Source organism: Siniperca chuatsi, linkage group LG4 (assembly GCF_020085105.1).
Source record: "Siniperca chuatsi isolate FFG_IHB_CAS linkage group LG4, ASM2008510v1, whole genome shotgun sequence".
NCBI classification, from domain to species: domain Eukaryota; kingdom Metazoa; phylum Chordata; class Actinopteri; order Centrarchiformes; family Sinipercidae; genus Siniperca; species Siniperca chuatsi.
In genome coordinates this window covers 8,287,079-8,305,761 of record NC_058045.1, presented here as the reverse complement: position 1 = coordinate 8,305,761, position 18,683 = coordinate 8,287,079, and the positions used below count along the sequence as shown (strand labels likewise).

Sequence of the window (18,683 nt, the reverse complement as noted above, 5' to 3'; positions counted from 1 at the left end):
TTATAACAATATGAAACAGAAAAGCAGCAAATCCTCACATTTGAGAAGCTTGATACAAAGAATGTTTGGTACTTGTGCTTGACAAATGACTTAATTGATTAATATATAATCAAAATTGCTGCTGATTATTGCAGTGGAGATTGGGAGAAGCATCAGCCCAAACTGGCAAATCAGATTTGACTTGAAACAAGTCAGAGCGGGGAAAAAGTTACAACAGATGACAGCGGCAGCCAATCAATGAACAAAACTTGTTTCTAAACATAGTGCCTTGGTTTAAAACTTTCATTCTGCATAAACAGCCCACAAACATCTGTATGTGAAGATATAGTATCTGGTGTGAGAAATAGGCCATACAGCTGCTGAATCATCTGTAAATTTAGAGCTACAGCGGCTGGTTTAAACAGTCTGTACACAGAGTTTTAAGAGGCAGTGAGCCTGCCCTCATTCCCTCCACACAGCGCACAGCAGCAACCGTCTGCCTGAACTGGGCTTGAGGCCAAAGCAAACTGGGACAGTGCAAAGACGAAATATTAAACTGTAGATCATGAGCACTTAAACTACACAAGGACACTTCATATAGCACAGCTTCAGATAGCAGTGAGGTAGCTGAAAAGTCGGAACTTGAATACCGTGTAACGTGACAGTAGAATGCATCCAGTGGTGGTTTAGGATTAAGAACCATGTAGCCGTGACGTTCACGGTTTGATTCTGGCCATCAATATTTGTCACATGCAGCCTTACACACAGCCTGCAACATGTCCTCTATAGATAGAGTATATATACACTATAGTACACTTATAACTGATGGGAACCCATTTCCCACTGTTGAAGGGTGCCCTGAAGGGGACAACTTACCCATCAAAACATTGATGATTTAATAGTCTCCGCATCAGAGTTTGTGGCGACAGTTTTCTGTGTTTTTTCCCCACAACAAGCGACACACTGGATGTAAAGTTCCCAGCATGTTTCGGATTTCGATGTTTAATAAACATTCTGATTAGATCTTTAACATTTCGTCAATTAATCAACAGAAAATTAATCTGCAACACTTTTGATAATTGATTCATCATTTCAGTCATTTAATAAAGCAAGATTGCCAAATATTTGTTTGTTCAAGCTCATTAAATGTGAGGATTTGCTGCTTTTCTCTGTTTTATATCACTGTAATTGAATATATTTGGCTTTTGGACAAAACAAGACATTTGAAGATGTCACTTTAGGCTGTAAGAACTTGTAATGGATATTGGACAGATTAATCGATAATGAGCACAATCGATGGTTCTAGCCCTCACTCTGACATTATTCTGCACAAACAAAAATCACTATAATGTGTTCAAATCAGGATTATCTTGCACCAAATTGGGATAAACTAACAGGTCATTCACTGTTGGTTTTTACAGTCAATCTCTCTTCGGTTTCAAAGGTAATATCCACAATCCCTTCTAAATTTATGAATGTCTATGATGGGGATATTAGGGGCACATTAACATCTCATAAATAACCGGGATATGACCTACAATCTAGCAGACTCTGGATACAAAACACTTTTTTGAATGTTCCATGGAAAGTTAATGGCAGCAGTAGAGAGAAGAAGGGGGGGCTGTCTACTGTGCCCCTGTATCCGCTGGCCCACGTTCATGCTCTGGGATCGAGTGTGGAGCTTTGGACATGATCCCTGTTCCGAGCCTTATCCCTGCTCCCCTAAGTAGGCCGGTCTGAGGTCTGAGCTCCAGATCCGCTGGGGAGGTGGCCAGGGAGGAGGAGGAGGAGGAGAGAGGGGGGAAATGTGGGGTCCGAGAGCTGTGCTGAGTCTGGATTTGTTGCCACGCAACCCTGTTGCTTTTTCCATGTTGAAAATGCAGAGTATGGCGGGACACAGCATGCATTCTGATTTTCAGTCTCCATCTCACACCCTATAGCAACCCCAAACCCCCCCTCCACCTCTGCAGCTCCCCCCGACTACGTCCGCATTTTCATCCCCTGAACCAGCCATCAATACCTACCAAAACATGACTCTCGCCTCACAGACAAACAGACTGACATCTCCAGCTGTATGCTAAACTGCATTTTCCTTTCTCTGTTTTCCTGGCAATATAGTCTGCAGGAGGTAGTAGGGTGGATGCAGGAAAACAGGAGAGAGGAGGGGGCTTGAAGCATTATGGATGCTGCAGTGGTGACATATGTTTCATATGGATTCTGTTCTTTTCCTGCTGCAGCCGTGAGCAAACAGAAACTGTGCTAATGATGATGAACAGCGGGCTACTAAAAGGGTAAGGCCAGAGTTCCTGCTGTGAGGAACCACGACCCCCCACGGCAGCCCTGCAATGCCAGACTAGAGCTCCACAAGCTACTATCACTGCAGGAGTCTCGATGAACCAATCACACCACAGCCGCCATCACTGCCACAGGATGCTGTCTGGGCCACCCACAGAAAGAGGAAAAGCAAGGTCGCAACCTCTCTGCGACCCCTACAGGGTTCACTTAACCACCTAACGTCACTGCCTTCAGGAGAACGGGGGTCCTAGGAAACGCCCGCCTGCCTCTCCTCCCCTGACTGCCTTGCTCACAGAAGAAGACAGAGAACAAGCGTGACTGTTGGCATGATTCACGGGTGAGCTCAGCCTTGCTTTTCTAAAGAGCAGCCTTTTCTCATCCTGGCCAAGACAATGAGGACATGAGTGAAGGAGCTGGCTCCTTTATGGGGGCCTTATATAAAGGCTGCATTGAGCACAATAAAAAAGTAAGCTCTTTCAGGAGACGCAGGAGGTAGTGGTGTGCTGCGTGGTGCTGAGCATGACAACCAGGCAGGCATGCTTCCCCCACATACTGCAGCAGGTTACTTCACTTCAGCAGTAAGATCTGTTTGAATTTAACAAAGGCCAGGTACACAAAAACTCATCATATTTCACCTCTTTTCCATCCTCACTGACACACATTCTTTCCTCACCCTGTTTTCACACTTGTCACATGTGTCACCTGTGTCCGCAGAGCGGTGCTGACAGACAGGTCAGTGCTGATGTGTGTGTGTGTATGTGTGTGTGTGGGAAACACAAGCGACCTCAGCCAGAGCCTGTGGCCGAAGGAGGCCAGGCCAGACCAGTGACGCACGTCCACAGATCTCACAGGCAATAAGATTCAACACTAGCTGATTAACACTGCTGCTATGGTTACAGCGGCTTGAGTGACAGGCCTGCTCCTCTCTGAGCTTTCTCAGTGGCCCAACACTGCCTGCAGTCAGACAGTAGATGACCAAGTTCAATATTGCAGTTCGTAGCTGCAGTTTAATAATCTATTGATTATTTTTTCATTTAATTTTATGGTGATGGTCCCATCTAAAGAATGTTAAAAAATATATATAACAGAACAATACTTGTGCTGCAACAATTAGTCTATTAACAGATTAGTCAGTAAATATTTTGATTATCAATTAATCATTAAAGTAATTTTTCAGGCAAAAATACCAAACATTTGATGGTTCCAGCTTCTTAAATGTGAGAATTAGCTGCTTGGTCTTACATTATAGCTAACTGAATATTTTTGGGGTTTGGAATGATGGTTGGACTAAAAAAGACATTTGTTGAAGTCACTGTGTGTTCTAGGATATCGTGATGGGGTTTCATCGATGAATCGAGGCAGATCAATTGATAATGAAAATAATCGTTAGCTGCAGCCCCCTCCACAATTCCCAGAGCTCAAGGTCACATCTTCTGATCGCTTGTTTTACCTGACAAACAGTCCCTGGTTTCCGACAGTGCTTCACTGTATAACAGGGGCGGGCCACCTCCACCTCTACTAACATCAGAAGAAATGTATACACTTTGATGAAATACGACATAAACCTTATATCAAGATATAAAAAAGAGAAAGCAGACAAATACATTTGAGAAACAGGAACGAGATTGGCATTTTGGCTTGATCAATGACCTAAACAACTAATCGCTTCTCAAAATTATTTTGTACATTGCCCCACATGTCTCTGTAAGTGTAGTTATAACAGTGACAGCATTTGTCACTGAAATAATACATTCTTACTATTGCTATCATTATCAGGGTATCTGAACATATTTTAAGTACAAATTCAATGACTTGAGACCTTTTTAATACCTCAAAGGAAAAAAATAATACCATTACCGTGGCAAAAGAAATCAAAAAACTAGAATACAGTATACACCGTTATTCAGATTCAATAAAACTCAATACGGTAGTCTGATGAATGGTAGCTGAAGGCTTTGCGAGAGCGGCAGTGGTGGTATTCAGATCCTTTAAGTAAAGGTTAAAGTCCTGCATTCAAAACTTTACTTAAGTTAAAGTATGTTATCTGCAAAATGTACTTAAAGTATCAAGTAAAAAGTACTCATGGTGCAGTAAACTGTTCCCTGACAGCGTTTTACTATTAAATCTGATGTTTCTAGATTATTTCTGCTGCATTAATGTGTATAATGCATTTTACTGCTGTAGATGCTTAAGGCTGAGCTAATTTTAACAACTTTATAGCTTAATCTACAGGAATGCATCATATTATATAAGATCATCATATGTTTGTAACGTCGCTGTCCTGTGAGAACCACATATCTCTAAAAAGTCAACTTTTCATGAGGTCGGAAAAACAGCCCTGTTTTCAGCTTTGTGGCAATTAATTTTCCAGCTAATCCATGTGGGGGGTTTAAATAGTTTATTTAACTGAAGAAGTTAGAGAATTTTCTCAACCCATAAAGGAACACTTTTCACAATCACCACATGGTTTTCACTGGACAGGGTGGGTATGAAAAACTGTCATCTGAAAAGTTACTAGTAACCAAAGCTGTCAAATGTAGTGGAGTAAAAAGTAGAGTCTCTGAGATGTAGCGGAGTAGAAAGTAGAAAGCGGCATGAAAAGAAAAGACTCAAGTAAAGTACAAGTACCTCGAATTTGTACTAAGTACAATGTACTTAGTTAAATTCCACCACTGCAGAACGGACATATTTGCAGTAGACAAATCATCTCTAGTACATAACGTTACAGCCAGACTACCAGCAGCAGCGTACGACTCGATGGGTTGTTGTGAGATATAAAATACCAGTAAAATAAAACCCTTTATTCTGCCCCAGATCAAAATTAATGTCTCCCCTGGATGCCTATGGGATCATGATAATGTTATTTGATCCCATAGGCACTCAACAATTGAGCCAAGACAGCCTAATATTGCTGTTTGACATCACTTCAGACTACACCAAATACATAAAAAAGGTCTGTCCTAAGGCATTTATTCGTTTCTGACTCTGGGAATGTTGGAAAAACAGTCAAATTCTGAACAATTCAAATCTCTGAATTATCTCTTTAACCAAATCTCATACATTTAGGATATTCTGTGCGATCTCCTTTTTGTAACTAATGTAATATTTTTGCACTTCCATTCACTGATCCTCCCCAATGGGGAGGCCCGCCTCCCACTTTGAAAACCTAATGTAGACTCAGATATTTACAAAATGTGGATTCTTGCTGAGATTTGCTTTAAATATACAATTCTACCCAGAATCTCTTTCTTTCTTATCAGATTTTTAAGAAAAAAAAGTTGATAAAAAAAATCACAACACAAAACGAATTTAAATGAATTTCACTTGTCACGAATAGCTAAACAATGACTTTGAAAACGATGCATTTTAAATGAAAACGATACATCTAAAGCACCACTTAACACTTCACATGATAACAGTTTATGAATGGGATGAAAGGCCAGCATGGATTGTGGCAGATAAGTCTTGTGGACCCAGCTGGGTTCAGAGCAGGGCGCTGAGATCAACAGATAGGGCGTGATATTATCAGACAGGCAGCAGACTAGTGTCATGACTATGTTTTCTTTTTTTATCCAGTCTAATTTTTGGAAAAACATTCCAAGTTTTGTGGTTGGAATCCTTTGTGGATAAAATGAGGATCAAATAAAACTTTCAGGCTGGATCAAGAAGATTTTACAGCTACAAGATTTTAGATGTTCATTTCTCCCCATAAATAAATATATATATGTGTTGATAGCCCTCATTTATTCTAGATAAAAGGCAGCATGATTATCACAGACTCCTGTTTGGCTCATTACGGAGATAATTGCCCAGGCGTGGACTCATCTGAGTCTGAGTCAAGTCACCTGGCGTCCGTTTGTGAGCGGAGCATTAGCATCAGAGAGAGCGACAATTAGCCTTCCCCTCCCTGCAGGCCAGCGCTCATCGTCGCACCAGCAGGTCCTGATAGCCTTTCATGGCTGTTAAAAGGGAACAACGGGCCACGCTGCTATCTAACTGAGGGCAGACAGCAGGATGGGGTTATCAGAATATCAGTTTCCATATCAAACTGCAAACAGCTCTCAGTAGCCTTTGTAGTAATTTCAGAGAGCCTGCATGCCAGGCACAGATGTGTTACAGCAAACCATGCAGACTGACTTTTCTGTTAGGGCTGCATGACAACTGTCATGTTTTGCCCGATCAACAGTCCAAAACACAAAGACATTAATTTTATAATGATAGCAAATCGTTCCATTTGAGAAGCTAAACCCAGTAAATGTTTAGGATATTAGCTTGATGAATAATTGATTTTCAAAATTGTTGTTTAATTTCTTGTCGACTAATCTTTTATGGATGTTTTATTTGAATAAAAAAAGTTAGCGTGGAAAAACTTTGTTTTCCATTATGGTCCTTTTTTTCCCTCACTTGTGAGAAACTCACTAAGCTTTGAATTAAATGGAAAATTGATAATGCCATTAGGAAGGAACCCGACATTTATTTTTAGCCGCTGAACAGTGGTCTACTTTCTCAATCCCTGATTAAGATTGAGTGGGCCTGGGGGTTTCTAAATTCAGCTAATTAAAAACCAAACACACGGATTTAACATGGTTTTTTATTACACCAGTGAGAATTTAATTATGAACACCTCAGCACATCTCAAATACGCTAAGCTATGCTGGCTGTAATAATGTTGGTTTGGATGAAGATGTGTGTGAGTGTGTGTGTGTGTGTGTGTGTGTCTGCTTCCAAATAAAGACCCGACAAGTGTTCAGACAACTCCTGCAAATCCTGCCAAGAGTGACGGGGAAAAAGGCAATATTTGTCCCTCACCTGTTTCAGACATTAATACTGCAGATGACGACCCAGATATGTGGTCTAAGTTATTACTGTATGACTCGATCAAACAGGTTCTCAGCCAGCTGGCTCAGTGGCTAAAGTGGGGTCTTTACTACCACCAGACACTTCCAGATTCAGATAAAGAATCAGGGAGTGGAGGCGGCCAAACATGCAAGCAGCAGCATTTGTCTTGTGGGGCAACTGCATGTGTGAGGCATGAGCTGCATGCTGCTTGTGTTAAAGCAGCACAGAAAAGAGGAAGAGTTTGTATTCATGGCTATCTATAGACAGGAGTGGTGCCTGTGACATAGCAGCTGCTCCCCAGAGAGCAGTAACACATTAACCTTCAGCCAGCTGTCTTGGCCTGCCGCTTAAACATGAGCTCACACACGCACACACACTCAGAGAGAACACACACTTGTATTAGCAAAACCTTAGGAATTAAAATCGCCCCAAAAAGTCTACGAAGTTTGGTTTGAAAGTGTTCTGTGTATCATAGCATGTTCAAAAGTACAGAATGAATCTCTGGCAAAAAGACATCCATTAATGTGCATGCTCACACTCACACACACCCATACACATACTGGACCCATCATCTGATCTGCACTGGGACTTGAGGGATCAGCACCGTGTGGCTACAGCTGTTTCACAGCAGGTCAGGTTACCCTGCCACCACCGTCCCCAAGGCCTTCACCAAGGGAATGGCCCCACTTCAAACCAACACATACGGGCACACTGTCCCCCAACAGCTCCCTGCCCTCCTGCAGGTACCAGGCTCAACACGAGGTATTTTGTTCCCAAAACAGACACACCTCCTGAAGCTCCTGGATGATACACATCTTGCAAGGAAGCTGAGCTGCTTGTGGCTGTCAAACTGAAACTTGCTCACAGGAAATGAGAGAAAGTGCTACAACAGCTCTTTTATTCAGCCATCACCAAATCATCATCACCAATATTAACTGTAAATAGTGACAAGTAGGATGTGGGTATCGAACCTCAGTACGTTTTTTAGCACTTACCAAAATGTTACAGTATGTTTCTGTAGCACATGATCAAAACTGTCAAAAGCTGGCACTGAATGCTTGCTTCTTTACTTATTTTTTGATCAGAAGGTTTCTGATTCTAATCATATTTTCGATTGTTGTTTGGCTGTTTGACAACATTTAACACTGAGAAGTTTCTTTTGCTAAAGGAAAAAATGGCTCTGTAGAAAAACACTAATCTTCCTCAAAATAAGGCATTTAAAAGTATTGATTTGGTATCTGTACTGAAACTATTGTATCGGCACTAATATCAAAAAACAATAGCCAGTCGTAGTAACAAAGTTTATTTTCTTATATAAATAGCAGGCAAGGTGATAATTCTATATCACTAATTACTGACTATTGGCAGAAGCAAATCATAATGATATGATCCTGTTATCGACAGCTGAAACGATTAGTTGATCAATTGATTAGTCGATCAACAGAAAATTAATCAGAAACTGTTTTGATAATTGTTCAAGTAATGTTTTAAGTAAAAGTGCCAAATATTCACTTGTTCTAACTTCTCAAATGTTAACATTTGCTGGTTTTCTTACTCCTCTACGATAGTAAACTGGATATTTTGAATTTTGGACTGAGACAAAACAGGAAAATGGAAGACGTCAGTTCTGATGGGCATCTTTCAGAATTTTCAGACATTTTACAGACTTAACGATCAATCAATTTATCGAGGAAATAACCTGCAATATTTGATACTGAAAATAATCATTAGTTGTAGCCCTTATCTTATTGTTGTTGACATTTTTGTTTTCCAAATTTTAGTTTCTGAGCATGCAAAGCATAACAGATTAACATACTTAATCAGTTTGATAGATTTTTTTTTTTATGTGATTCTGGATATATTTACCATATATGTCCTGAGTCAATAGACAATATTACAATAAGGCTGTTAACAACATGAGAACAATAAATGTGGCAATAAATATGTAACCACACAGGCTGCTTGGTGTTTTCACATAAGATTAACTTCCTCATCACTTTGCCATGAGCATCCCTCCCCCCTCCAGAACAATGATGTCTTCCTTATGAACATCCTGCTAACTTCACACACACACAGTTTAACTCCCTATAGGAAAAAGACATAAGTACAGGAATTCATTGAAAGCAGCCTCTTGGGGTGAGATTCCTAGAAATTGCAGGAGTCTTTCTCAAGCTGTTTCCCATGCAGGCTCCTGTCCTGGCCTTCCCACATACAGCTGAATGGGCTTAAAGCTGTTAATAATGAGTGTGTGCCAGGTCGGAGGCTGGTACAGTTTGCGCGGTGCTTCAAGCAGTTTGAGAAAAATTTGGACCAGAAAGACAGGGCATCTCTGAAGCACAGGTCATTGAATGTTTTGGTAGAAACTATGCAAGACGATACACGCAGAGCAGCCCTCCCTCTCTTTCACAACCAAACCTCGTACAATTTAGTGACAACTAACCAGCAGACTGTTTGTGTTGCTCCGAGTGGTATTAAACAACAATGTTTAACCACGAGGACAGGAATTATAAAGCATTGACCACTCTGAACTTAGTTTACCATTCATTTATGCTGCATGTAGCTAAGCTCACAGTTTGTGTTAGTTAAATGCGACCATTCACCGGTGAATGGGACAAAGTGAATTGCTCAAGGCAACAAACGGCGGCATTCACGCTGCGGGTTGCGAAGTAAACATTGCTACATTGTTAAGTCCGTTTTGTGTCAACGCAATGTGGTGTAAATGTTTCTAACCGGCGCTTCAGCCAATGTTTCGCTGTGGTAAATTCACAGAAAGTACCCCGAAAATGTGAGGACTCTCACCAGAAACGATGAGCGTTACTCCGACCGGAGTCCCCGACCTCGGAGCTTCTTCTCGGGCCGGATGCCGTCTTTCCCTCCGAGTGTGAAAAAAAAAAGCACCGACTGCTTCTTCTTTGTGGTTTCGGTGTGGTGGTAGCTACTTTCAGGTCTTCAGTGTCGCTTATATCCGCGGGGCTGTAGCGTCCAGCAGCATGGCTTTGTTTTTTAGGCTTTAAACTTTCACTCCCGGTAGAAAATAGGAAGCGCTGTCGTTGTTTTTTTCGGTCGCAGCAGAGACCATGGCAGTGTGAGAGGCGATGGTGATTACTGGTTGATCTGAATGTGTCCTCTGCCTGCTGACGCTGCCACCACACACCCGTGTCATCAAAATGTCAGCAGGGAAACTGCGCCACCTAACGGTTGGTGCTAGATAAGACCAGACATGGAGGCTGTCAGTGCGGCCCCTACTGGAGGAAATGCTGCAGGCCTACAAAGTTACATCCGTAACCGTATGCGGTACATCCGCATTTTTTGTATTTCACAATCAAAATCGTGTTTATTTCCAAGTAGGTTTTCACATACAAGGAATTTGCTTTGGTACTTTGGTGCATAACAATAAACACAGTAAGGGAAAATAAAAAAAGGATGATGAAAAAAAAAAACAATTACTGCCTGCAAAAATCAAGAAACATAAATAGAAAATAGTTAATAATATTTTTTTCATTTTCTAAGACACCTGAGTCATTAATGAAAGGTTCATTTATTAAGTGGTGAAATTTAACTCAATACATTTACTCAAGTACTTAAGTACAAATTCGACGTACTTTCCATTTTATGCAACTTTATATTTCTACTCCTCTAGTTACTTTACAGATTACAATTTTTCATACCCTCCTGTCCAGTGAAAACCATGTAGCTTCAAATTTTGTGACCCCCACCCCCGTTTAGCTGGAACAGGGTTAACAGGGCTGTTTTTCTGAGCTCATGAAAAGTTGACTTTTTAGAAATACGTGGTTCTCACAGGACAGCAACACTTTTAGCTTATGTTTTGGATTTGCTGTAAGAACTACATTCTACACTCGACTAATAAATTACACCCATAAAACTGGGTTGGTTTATCCACAGTCATATTGTACATACTGACACCACAACTAACACCTCATGTCTTTTCAGTAAATAGACAATGTTCTTAAAGGGAGCATCCTCCTCCAGAACCTACCTAAGTACAATTTTGAGTATTTCCATTTTATTCTTCTTTATACTTCTGCTTTATACATAGTGTAAAGTATATGAACTACTGTTATTATTATTGTCTACCTCTAACTGTGAGCATGAATACATTCTATGTACTAGTTTGATGTGCAAGGACAATTCTGCACCTTATTGTTCAGCATATAACATTGTCTTATCTACTGACTTGTACCAGAAATGTACAGTATATTACTAGACACTAATACACAGTGTATATTCGGTACATCACCATGTTAAGAAATAATTTTTTAAAGCAGAGTAGAAGTATAAAGTAACATAAAATGGAAATACTCAAGTAAAGTACAAGTACCTCAAAATTGTACTTAAGTACAGAACTTGAGTAAATGTACTTAGTTACTTTCCAATACTGTTTTGGATGACAGATCCAGTCCAGTCTGTTTTTGAGATAACCTGCTAACTAACAAAGAGACAAACAGGACAAAAAACAAAAGCACCATGTAACTTTTTTCCTTAATTCAAAACTCACAGACTCTCTGTTGAATTTAATGCCCTAATTCACTTCAAGTATGATATTCAGTTGGTGCAAATTAGAATGATTTTCCTCATCTTACATGCTTTCCTCACATATTTGAGCAAACTTGCTACACATATCCTGAAACATATCCTCCCTCCAACTTCCTCTGACTTCCCTGAGCAACAATCCCTCCACCTTGGATTTCCCCCACAAAACAATTTAAACATTCACTCTTTTCTGGGGCAAAGCCAAAAAACTCTTGTCAAACATGCTTTTCGGCAAGACTTTATGCAGAAGCAGAGAGTGCGGCCTTGTTGAGGGGCCTCTTTCAGCTGCATCTGCTAAGGAGACGTCAGTGTTTTTGTTGTCTGTCATCCATCTTTTTTCTTGTAAGAGTAGATATTAACCAGGCAAGCAGCGCATATTCAGCCTGTAGCATAATTTCTACAGTGAAAGAAACTAAAGAAACAGGCCCTCACAGGCGGTTGTGGAAAGCAACTAAGTTCATTTACTCAAGTACTGTACTTAAGTTCAGTTTTAAGGTACTTGGACTTAACTTGAGTATTTCCATTTAATGCTACTTTATACTTCTACTCTGCTACAATTCAGTGGCAAATATTGTACTTTTTACTCCACAACATTTATCAAATAACTTAAGTTACTTGTTACTTTGCAGATTCAGGTTAATAATACAAAATATAATCAATAAATACATTATTATGTATTATTACAAGATAGGACTTTATTGGCAAGCTACCCAGCAGTATATAAAGTAATTAAAATCAGCTCCACCTTTACCAGCTGCAACATTAAAGTGATGAACACATTAATGCATAAACAATTGTAATCCAATAATATAACATACATTACTATGAATTGGGCCATTCTGCATAATGAGTACTTTTATTTTTGGCACTTTAAGTATATTTTGATGCGTATACTTTTGTATTTTAAGTAAAATTTTGAATGCAGGACTTCTTCTTCTGTATTTGATTGGCCCATGATACCTGACAAAAGGTAAATGGTGGGTCCACTGCAGAAAACTTACTTTAAGTACAATAACAGCATCCTCAGCACCTTCCTGTCACTTTGATCTTGTCAGATCTGCACAGTCACTCCCTCCCTCTCCTCTGACAAGCAGTCAAAGTTCCTCCAGGCTCCCACCCCACCTCTCACAAAAATCTTACTCACCCCTTCCTCCTGATCTGCCTCACTACTCGTATCTCTCAACAGAACGAAAGATGTCCTGGACGTACGCAACCCTCCTGGCTCTCCTCGCCGTGCTTCTTGCACTTTCCTGTGAGTCTGCAGGGAAATTTATATCAGGAGTATCTGTGAAGCGTATAGAGTGATGAGAGCTGTTTTTTTTGTATTTCATGGAGAGGTAAGCATGGGAGCCTAGATTCTGTGTTTTAATTTAGAGCCTTCATGTTTTGTCCTCTGACCCAGTGTCTCCAGAGGCCGACTCTGCAGCTGTGCCCAGCAGCACGGGCAGCGCTAAAGACCCACAAGGTGAGGAGCTGCATCAGCTGCATCTCTTCTATATACTGTCTCTTTTTATCCTTTTATGTTGTGAGATAAATCTCCTCCTGCTTCCACTGCAGGTCAGCTAAAGAAGATCTTCATGAGGGAGACAGATGCATCAAACTTCTTCAGAAGACGCAGCAGACGGGGCGTGAAGTCTCAGGATGAGATTAACAGTGAGTTCACTCTGGGTTTGTTTGTGGCAGTTTGGACTGAGGTCTGGTCAGCTAAGGTGGTGTGTGTGGTTGTGGTAATTGCTGTCATCTGTGTCTTGTTATACAGGACATTTTGGCAGCAGAGGTACACTCACACTAATTTCTTCACTGTCATGCCACAATGGAAATCATTATGTTGCATCTAAATTGTTATTTTATTAATATAATGATTAATTACAAAAACATTTGTCTTTAGAAATCATGTCTTCTGATTTTCACAAACCAAAAAATCCTGTACACCGTTGATCACTTGTACTCGCTTCATTATTAGTGATTTATTATTATTAAAACAAGTGAGTGTACAGTTTTAAATAGTTTCCTCACAGTCAAGAGTTTTTGATCCTACACACCTGTCTTTAAAAATGTATGGTGTGCAAAAACTTTGTCGCAGTCGTTACCTCTTAAAACAGCTAAAGAGCTGAGATAAATCCAGCGAAGGTTTATATGCTTGAGGAATTTCCTAGAAATGGGTGTAACTCTCTCCAAAAAAGACAGGAAAGGGCAGCACTAGTATCAACAAAATGACATTTGATTCTAGAAAAGTTTATTTTATCTGATAGAATTGATCTGCATGAAACATTTACTGCCCCTTAAGAGAACAGCCTTGCACAATAGGCCCTTGAAAAAGTATAGACCTACACAAAAACATCAGGCCCACTGGGAAAGAAAAAAATATGCTAATATGATAGCATGTATGATATAAACAAGGTAAAGAGTACTGGTGCCAAGTCAGCATAAAGAGACACTGTATTGTAATGGAAACAGTTGACACTGTACAGTATAATCACACTGACAGATTTCTTTCTCTTATTTGAAGAAAATACACAGGTAGATGAAATTAAATACTTTTGGTTGCAGTGGGAATGGACAGAGAGTGAAGATGTTAATGACAGCCTGAATGTTTTTATGACTGTGGCAGCCAGCAGCTGTTAACTGTTTTCTGAACCTGGCCTGACCTGAGACCAGAGACTCAGACCTGTCTGGTCACACAGCAGCTCTGCTTCCTCTGCTGGAGGCTGCAGCAGGAGTCACAGGACAGCACGGAGCTCACACACACTCACTTCAGGGTATATCAGTAAATATCCTCCTTACAAGTGTTGTGAAAATTCACATATTGTTCTATGTTTGACATTCTCGGGTGATTTAACGGCACTGTTATGTACAGTTCTGCCAACAGGAAGGTGAGAGCACACACTGAGACTGCTGCTCTGAGTTGGAGTTGTGTAACACGCTGTGGGTCTGTGTGTGCAACAACAGCAAGACACTTTGTGCAGCTAAAGAAGCAATAAAATGAGCACAAAGCAGTAAAACACAGTGAAAAGACTGAGATGGACGAGTGAGTGGGTGAGCGGCTGGGAGTTGAATGTGGAATGTGCCGACACACAGGCAGAAAGGGGTCAGAGAAAAAACATGTAAAAAATAAAGTGAGACAAATAAATTGTGCTCACTTTGAAGAGCCTCTCCTGCTGCATAATGACATAAAAGCACAACATCTCGCTCGCAGGTAGATGAAATTTGCAAAGGAAAATATTTGATATATGTATTGGCTGTTTCTGTAGGTGGATAAGGTGATGCACAATTTTAAAGCAATATTGACAGAAAAACGTAGACATCAGACTCGAACGAATGAACGAAGGCTGCTGTTTGACTTTGGGGGTTTTGTGGGAGTTGGTGAGCCATAAGAAGCCGGTCTACTGTGATGTGTCAGGTGAAGAAAATGATGGATGATTAACTCTACTGTACAATGTTTGAAAGGGATAACAAACCAAACATAGTAGGTTGTTGCCCTCAATACTTGTTCTATTAAATACGTTTTCATCTGCAACTCACTGATCCACAGTTCATCTGTAAATCTTATGAACATTAAACCTTGTAATTTAAAACTAAGTGACTTGAGTTCCCAACCAGCTCCCGCTGCATGCACAGACTTGTGCTGGGAATCCTGGTAAAAGGTCAAAAGGTTGTGGCCTGGCTTTGGAAAGGTTTTCCTATCTCAGCTAATGGCTTATTCTAATGTTACTGCAGTCAGTGAGCTTCACTGACACTAACGTGCCCACACACGACAGACAAGTACTTTAATGTGTTCTGGTCTTGTCCAATCCTGCTGGTCAGAGGTCCCATGCAGGTCACTTTTCTGTATCTATATTAGTACAAACTTGGAACTGGATCCAAAATGGAACCAGCTACCGGAAACCCATCCCTACTAAAGAGACTGTAACGTTGTAAAATACCCACTTGATGTGTGTAGGTCAGACTTGAAGTCTCATATCAGCTTCTGCTAAATTTAAGAATGTATCTCTTGCGTGAATATTGCTTTAGGGAGGATGGACAGGAAGAACAATTACAGCGACCAGTAACTCACTCAATGACTTCAATGTACATATGGGCTTGTGAGTTTTATATGAAGATGGACTTGTGAAACAATGTTAAATGTGAACCTCTTCTTTAATTTTGCTTACTACCCACACATATCTTTCTGGATCTAGTAAAAACAGTGAGACGTGACTCATTAGACTTGGGGGTCCAGGTTTTGTGTGTTTTTGTGTGCCGGCCTTGGATACAAGCAGCTCCTGTGAATCACAGCTTCACCACAAGCCAGCTTTATGAAGGTCACAAAAAGCAGCTTTTGTTCAGACACGGTGATTCAGTTCTGTGGTATTTTTTGAGGTTGTAGTTTTGTGATGTTTAACAGTCTTTGTGCTGAGTGTGTGTGTGTGTGTGTGTGTGTGCACTTGTAGGTGAGCTTTGAATTGAAGCTGTGCTTCCTTCTTCTCAACCGAGCATATTCAGAGTTGTGATATCTTGTTGAACAACTAGTTGTACTTAACTGGGTTTCAAAACTAAACCTTTTCAGGTGGCTTCCAGGAAGTTAGCAGCAGAAAAATCACTCTTGGCATGTGGCCTGCTTATGGTTTTCATAATAATTCTTGAGCTTATTTTCAGAGGTGTGACTCAACATAATGATATAAATGAATACCCCACAAAAAAGAACTTTTTAAAAACTTGCTCATCCAGCTTGGTCAGTTCATTAATGGAAACTCCTTTACCAAAACTGAATATTACGATGGAATACAAAGATTTCTGATTCTAAACTGTTGTCAATATCATAAATCTAATGTTATTCCATGGTTTATTTATTGTAAATATTGTATCAGCATGATTTCTTGTACATTATTTTGTTATTTTCAATGAAAATACAGTCACGTAAATCCAAGGTGATGCTGCTAATATTGGTAATGATGAATCAACAAAGCCAAATTTAATCACAGTAGCAGTTGTGGAAACTGTTTCACTCTGATTACAGGGGCGGTGTAACTTCTGCCCAAAGGATATCCAGATTGAAATGTAAAGAAAATACAAGTCAGTAATGACTTCTAAAAAAAAAAAAAAAAAAAAAAAGAGGATCTAGAACCCAAAAAACTGCTGTGCTATTGCACAAAAGCACAGATGAACAAGTCTGATGTTTTCTCCAAAGTCTGAACTACATATTGTATAACATTTTGTTATTTATATGACAATTAGTTAATTTTTATGACCATTAGTTGTTGTTTTGAATTTGATCATCTTTTAGATGAGTTTTACACATGATGCTTGTCCATAAAAGAGGTGTGCCATTAAAAAAATATATTTAATTTCAATTTAATGGAGAAAAATGTATGCAGATTGTTGAAGGTTTTGTTGTTAGTGCTCAAAGGAACTAAGAAGTGCAAAAATACATTTTTTTTAAATCAATTGTATTTGTGTGGGTGGGACCATTAAAGGGATAATCAGGCTTCTTTTTTTACAGCTGATATCACGTCATGGTGTCTGTGTGTATTTTAAAATAGTTTAACGTTTTACACATCTTTTATGTACACTAAAATGTACATAATCGTACAGTACATAAAAGCAAAACATCTAAGATGTTTATCATTTTACACTCAGTTAATTCATCATCTTCCTCCTCTGTGCCTGCAGCTGAGCAGAGGCTGATTCTGGCTGCAGATGAACGAAAGAGAGAGTTTCACGAGGAGAAGAGGAATGAGTTTGAGAGCTACGCTGAAGAGGAGCACGATGGTATGCACACCCTGACATCTGATGTAGCTGAGAAGGAAGAGTTAATTCACTCGACCGGCTCATTCATCCGCGACAATTCTCACAATCTTCCAGAACAAAACGAGAGGACCAGAGAGAGCACCGAGCAGTGGAGGGAGTTTCACCACGACGGGATGCATCCTCCCCAAGAGTACAACCGTCAGTCCATCTGAGACTGAGAGGAGAGAGGTGACGCTGTAAGCTGAAAGAAACATCTCTAACTACACAATGAGGCTTTTCTCCTCAGATCTCTGACAGTTATACAGTAGAGACATCAGCTGCAGAGATTTTCAGCCATGTTTTTCAACTTGATTTTAACCCATGTGTTGTTGGCATTGGCTTTACTTCCTCATTGTTTGGGATCCCACAGACCCCACTGCTGTATGTGTAAAAGTAATAATAATCATTGCAAACATTTAAAAAAAAAAAAAAAAAAAAACATGTATCAAAATTTTTGTCCATAAAAGTTTTTGAAAAACCCCAATATGTAGAAAGGTATTGAAGTGGTAACCTTTCCCTTTTGCACAAACTGGGCTTTCACATTTAAAGGTGGGGTATGCATTCTAATCCAATACACCTCTTTTTGTCAAATTCAGCGAATATCTCCTCACGGTCTGCTAGCTGTCTGTTCAGTGTGTGCACTGAAAAACCTCTGGTGTCTGTGCACAGCCCTGGCTCTGTAAATGGGAAACAAAGTGGCTCGGACCGAGCCCCACAGCACTATTCCAGTCATGATTTGTGTGTCAGGTAACGTTAAATGACTTGCCCACGGACATTCAGCTTACTTTCTAGTTTGCCAACATATGCTGTTGTTGTGACGTTAGCTGTAGCAGCAGGAGAGTTGTGAGTATCGCTGTCTGGAGCTGCTGTGCTGGCTCTGGGAAACCGTCTCGTCCTCTCTGGCTGTTAGCTTCGCAGCAGCAACTGTAGCGACAGTTTGCTAACCAACAACCAAGCTAATGCTAGTTACATTACTTGCTGTGTCGTTGTTTACTCTATATCAATCTGTTTGTCATGATTTCTCCAAAATCGCTTACCCCACCTTTAATGAAGGTGACAAAATACAGAAATAACCATAAAATCATTGTTATTAAACACAGGAAATATTTTATCTTTCATATGTTATGGGCTATGGATGAACATATATCCCTTTCATTTAGGGCTGCTTATGTTTGGGGTCAATTAGAGCCCATTACTGTTAGACCTCTTATGAACAAACCGTTATAAAACTCCAGTAACAGAAATCCAAATAG

The 18,683-nt window shown here is 40.1% G+C and overlaps 2 protein-coding genes across 2 annotated transcripts in view; one reads left to right on the top strand and one right to left on the bottom strand.

The window, feature by feature from the left end:
- Window positions 1-10,302, bottom strand: part of LOC122874682 (cyclin-dependent kinase 17-like) — a 35,812-nt gene extending 25,510 nt beyond the window's left edge. Inside the window, exon 1 of the mRNA XM_044192881.1 lies at window positions 9,913-10,302. The gene's annotated coding sequence lies outside the window, so the exon portion shown is untranslated. The remainder of the gene's footprint in view (window positions 1-9,912) is intronic.
- A 2,459-nt stretch (window positions 10,303-12,761) lies between these two features.
- ucmab (upper zone of growth plate and cartilage matrix associated b) lies at window positions 12,762-18,097 on the top strand. The gene is made up of 5 exons (XM_044193397.1): window positions 12,762-12,916; window positions 13,067-13,129; window positions 13,222-13,317; window positions 17,314-17,412; window positions 17,506-18,097. Exons 1-5 carry the CDS (start codon window positions 12,859-12,861, stop codon window positions 17,601-17,603), a joined length of 414 nt encoding a protein of 137 aa, XP_044049332.1. The 5' UTR covers window positions 12,762-12,858; the 3' UTR covers window positions 17,604-18,097.
- Window positions 18,098-18,683: the final 586 nt, after the last annotated feature.

Bases quoted from the DNA above. Each gene is read 5' to 3' on its own strand.
- ucmab (XM_044193397.1), top strand. From the start codon at position 12,859: ATGTCCTGGACGTACGCAACCCTCCTGGCTCTCCTCGCCGTGCTTCTT. The intron at 12,917-13,066 runs GTGAGTCTGCAG...CCTCTGACCCAG, and splicing joins CGTGCTTCTTGCACTTTCCT to TGTCTCCAGAGGCCGACTCT. The intron at 13,318-17,313 runs GTGAGTTCACTC...CTGTGCCTGCAG, and splicing joins GTCTCAGGATGAGATTAACA to CTGAGCAGAGGCTGATTCTG.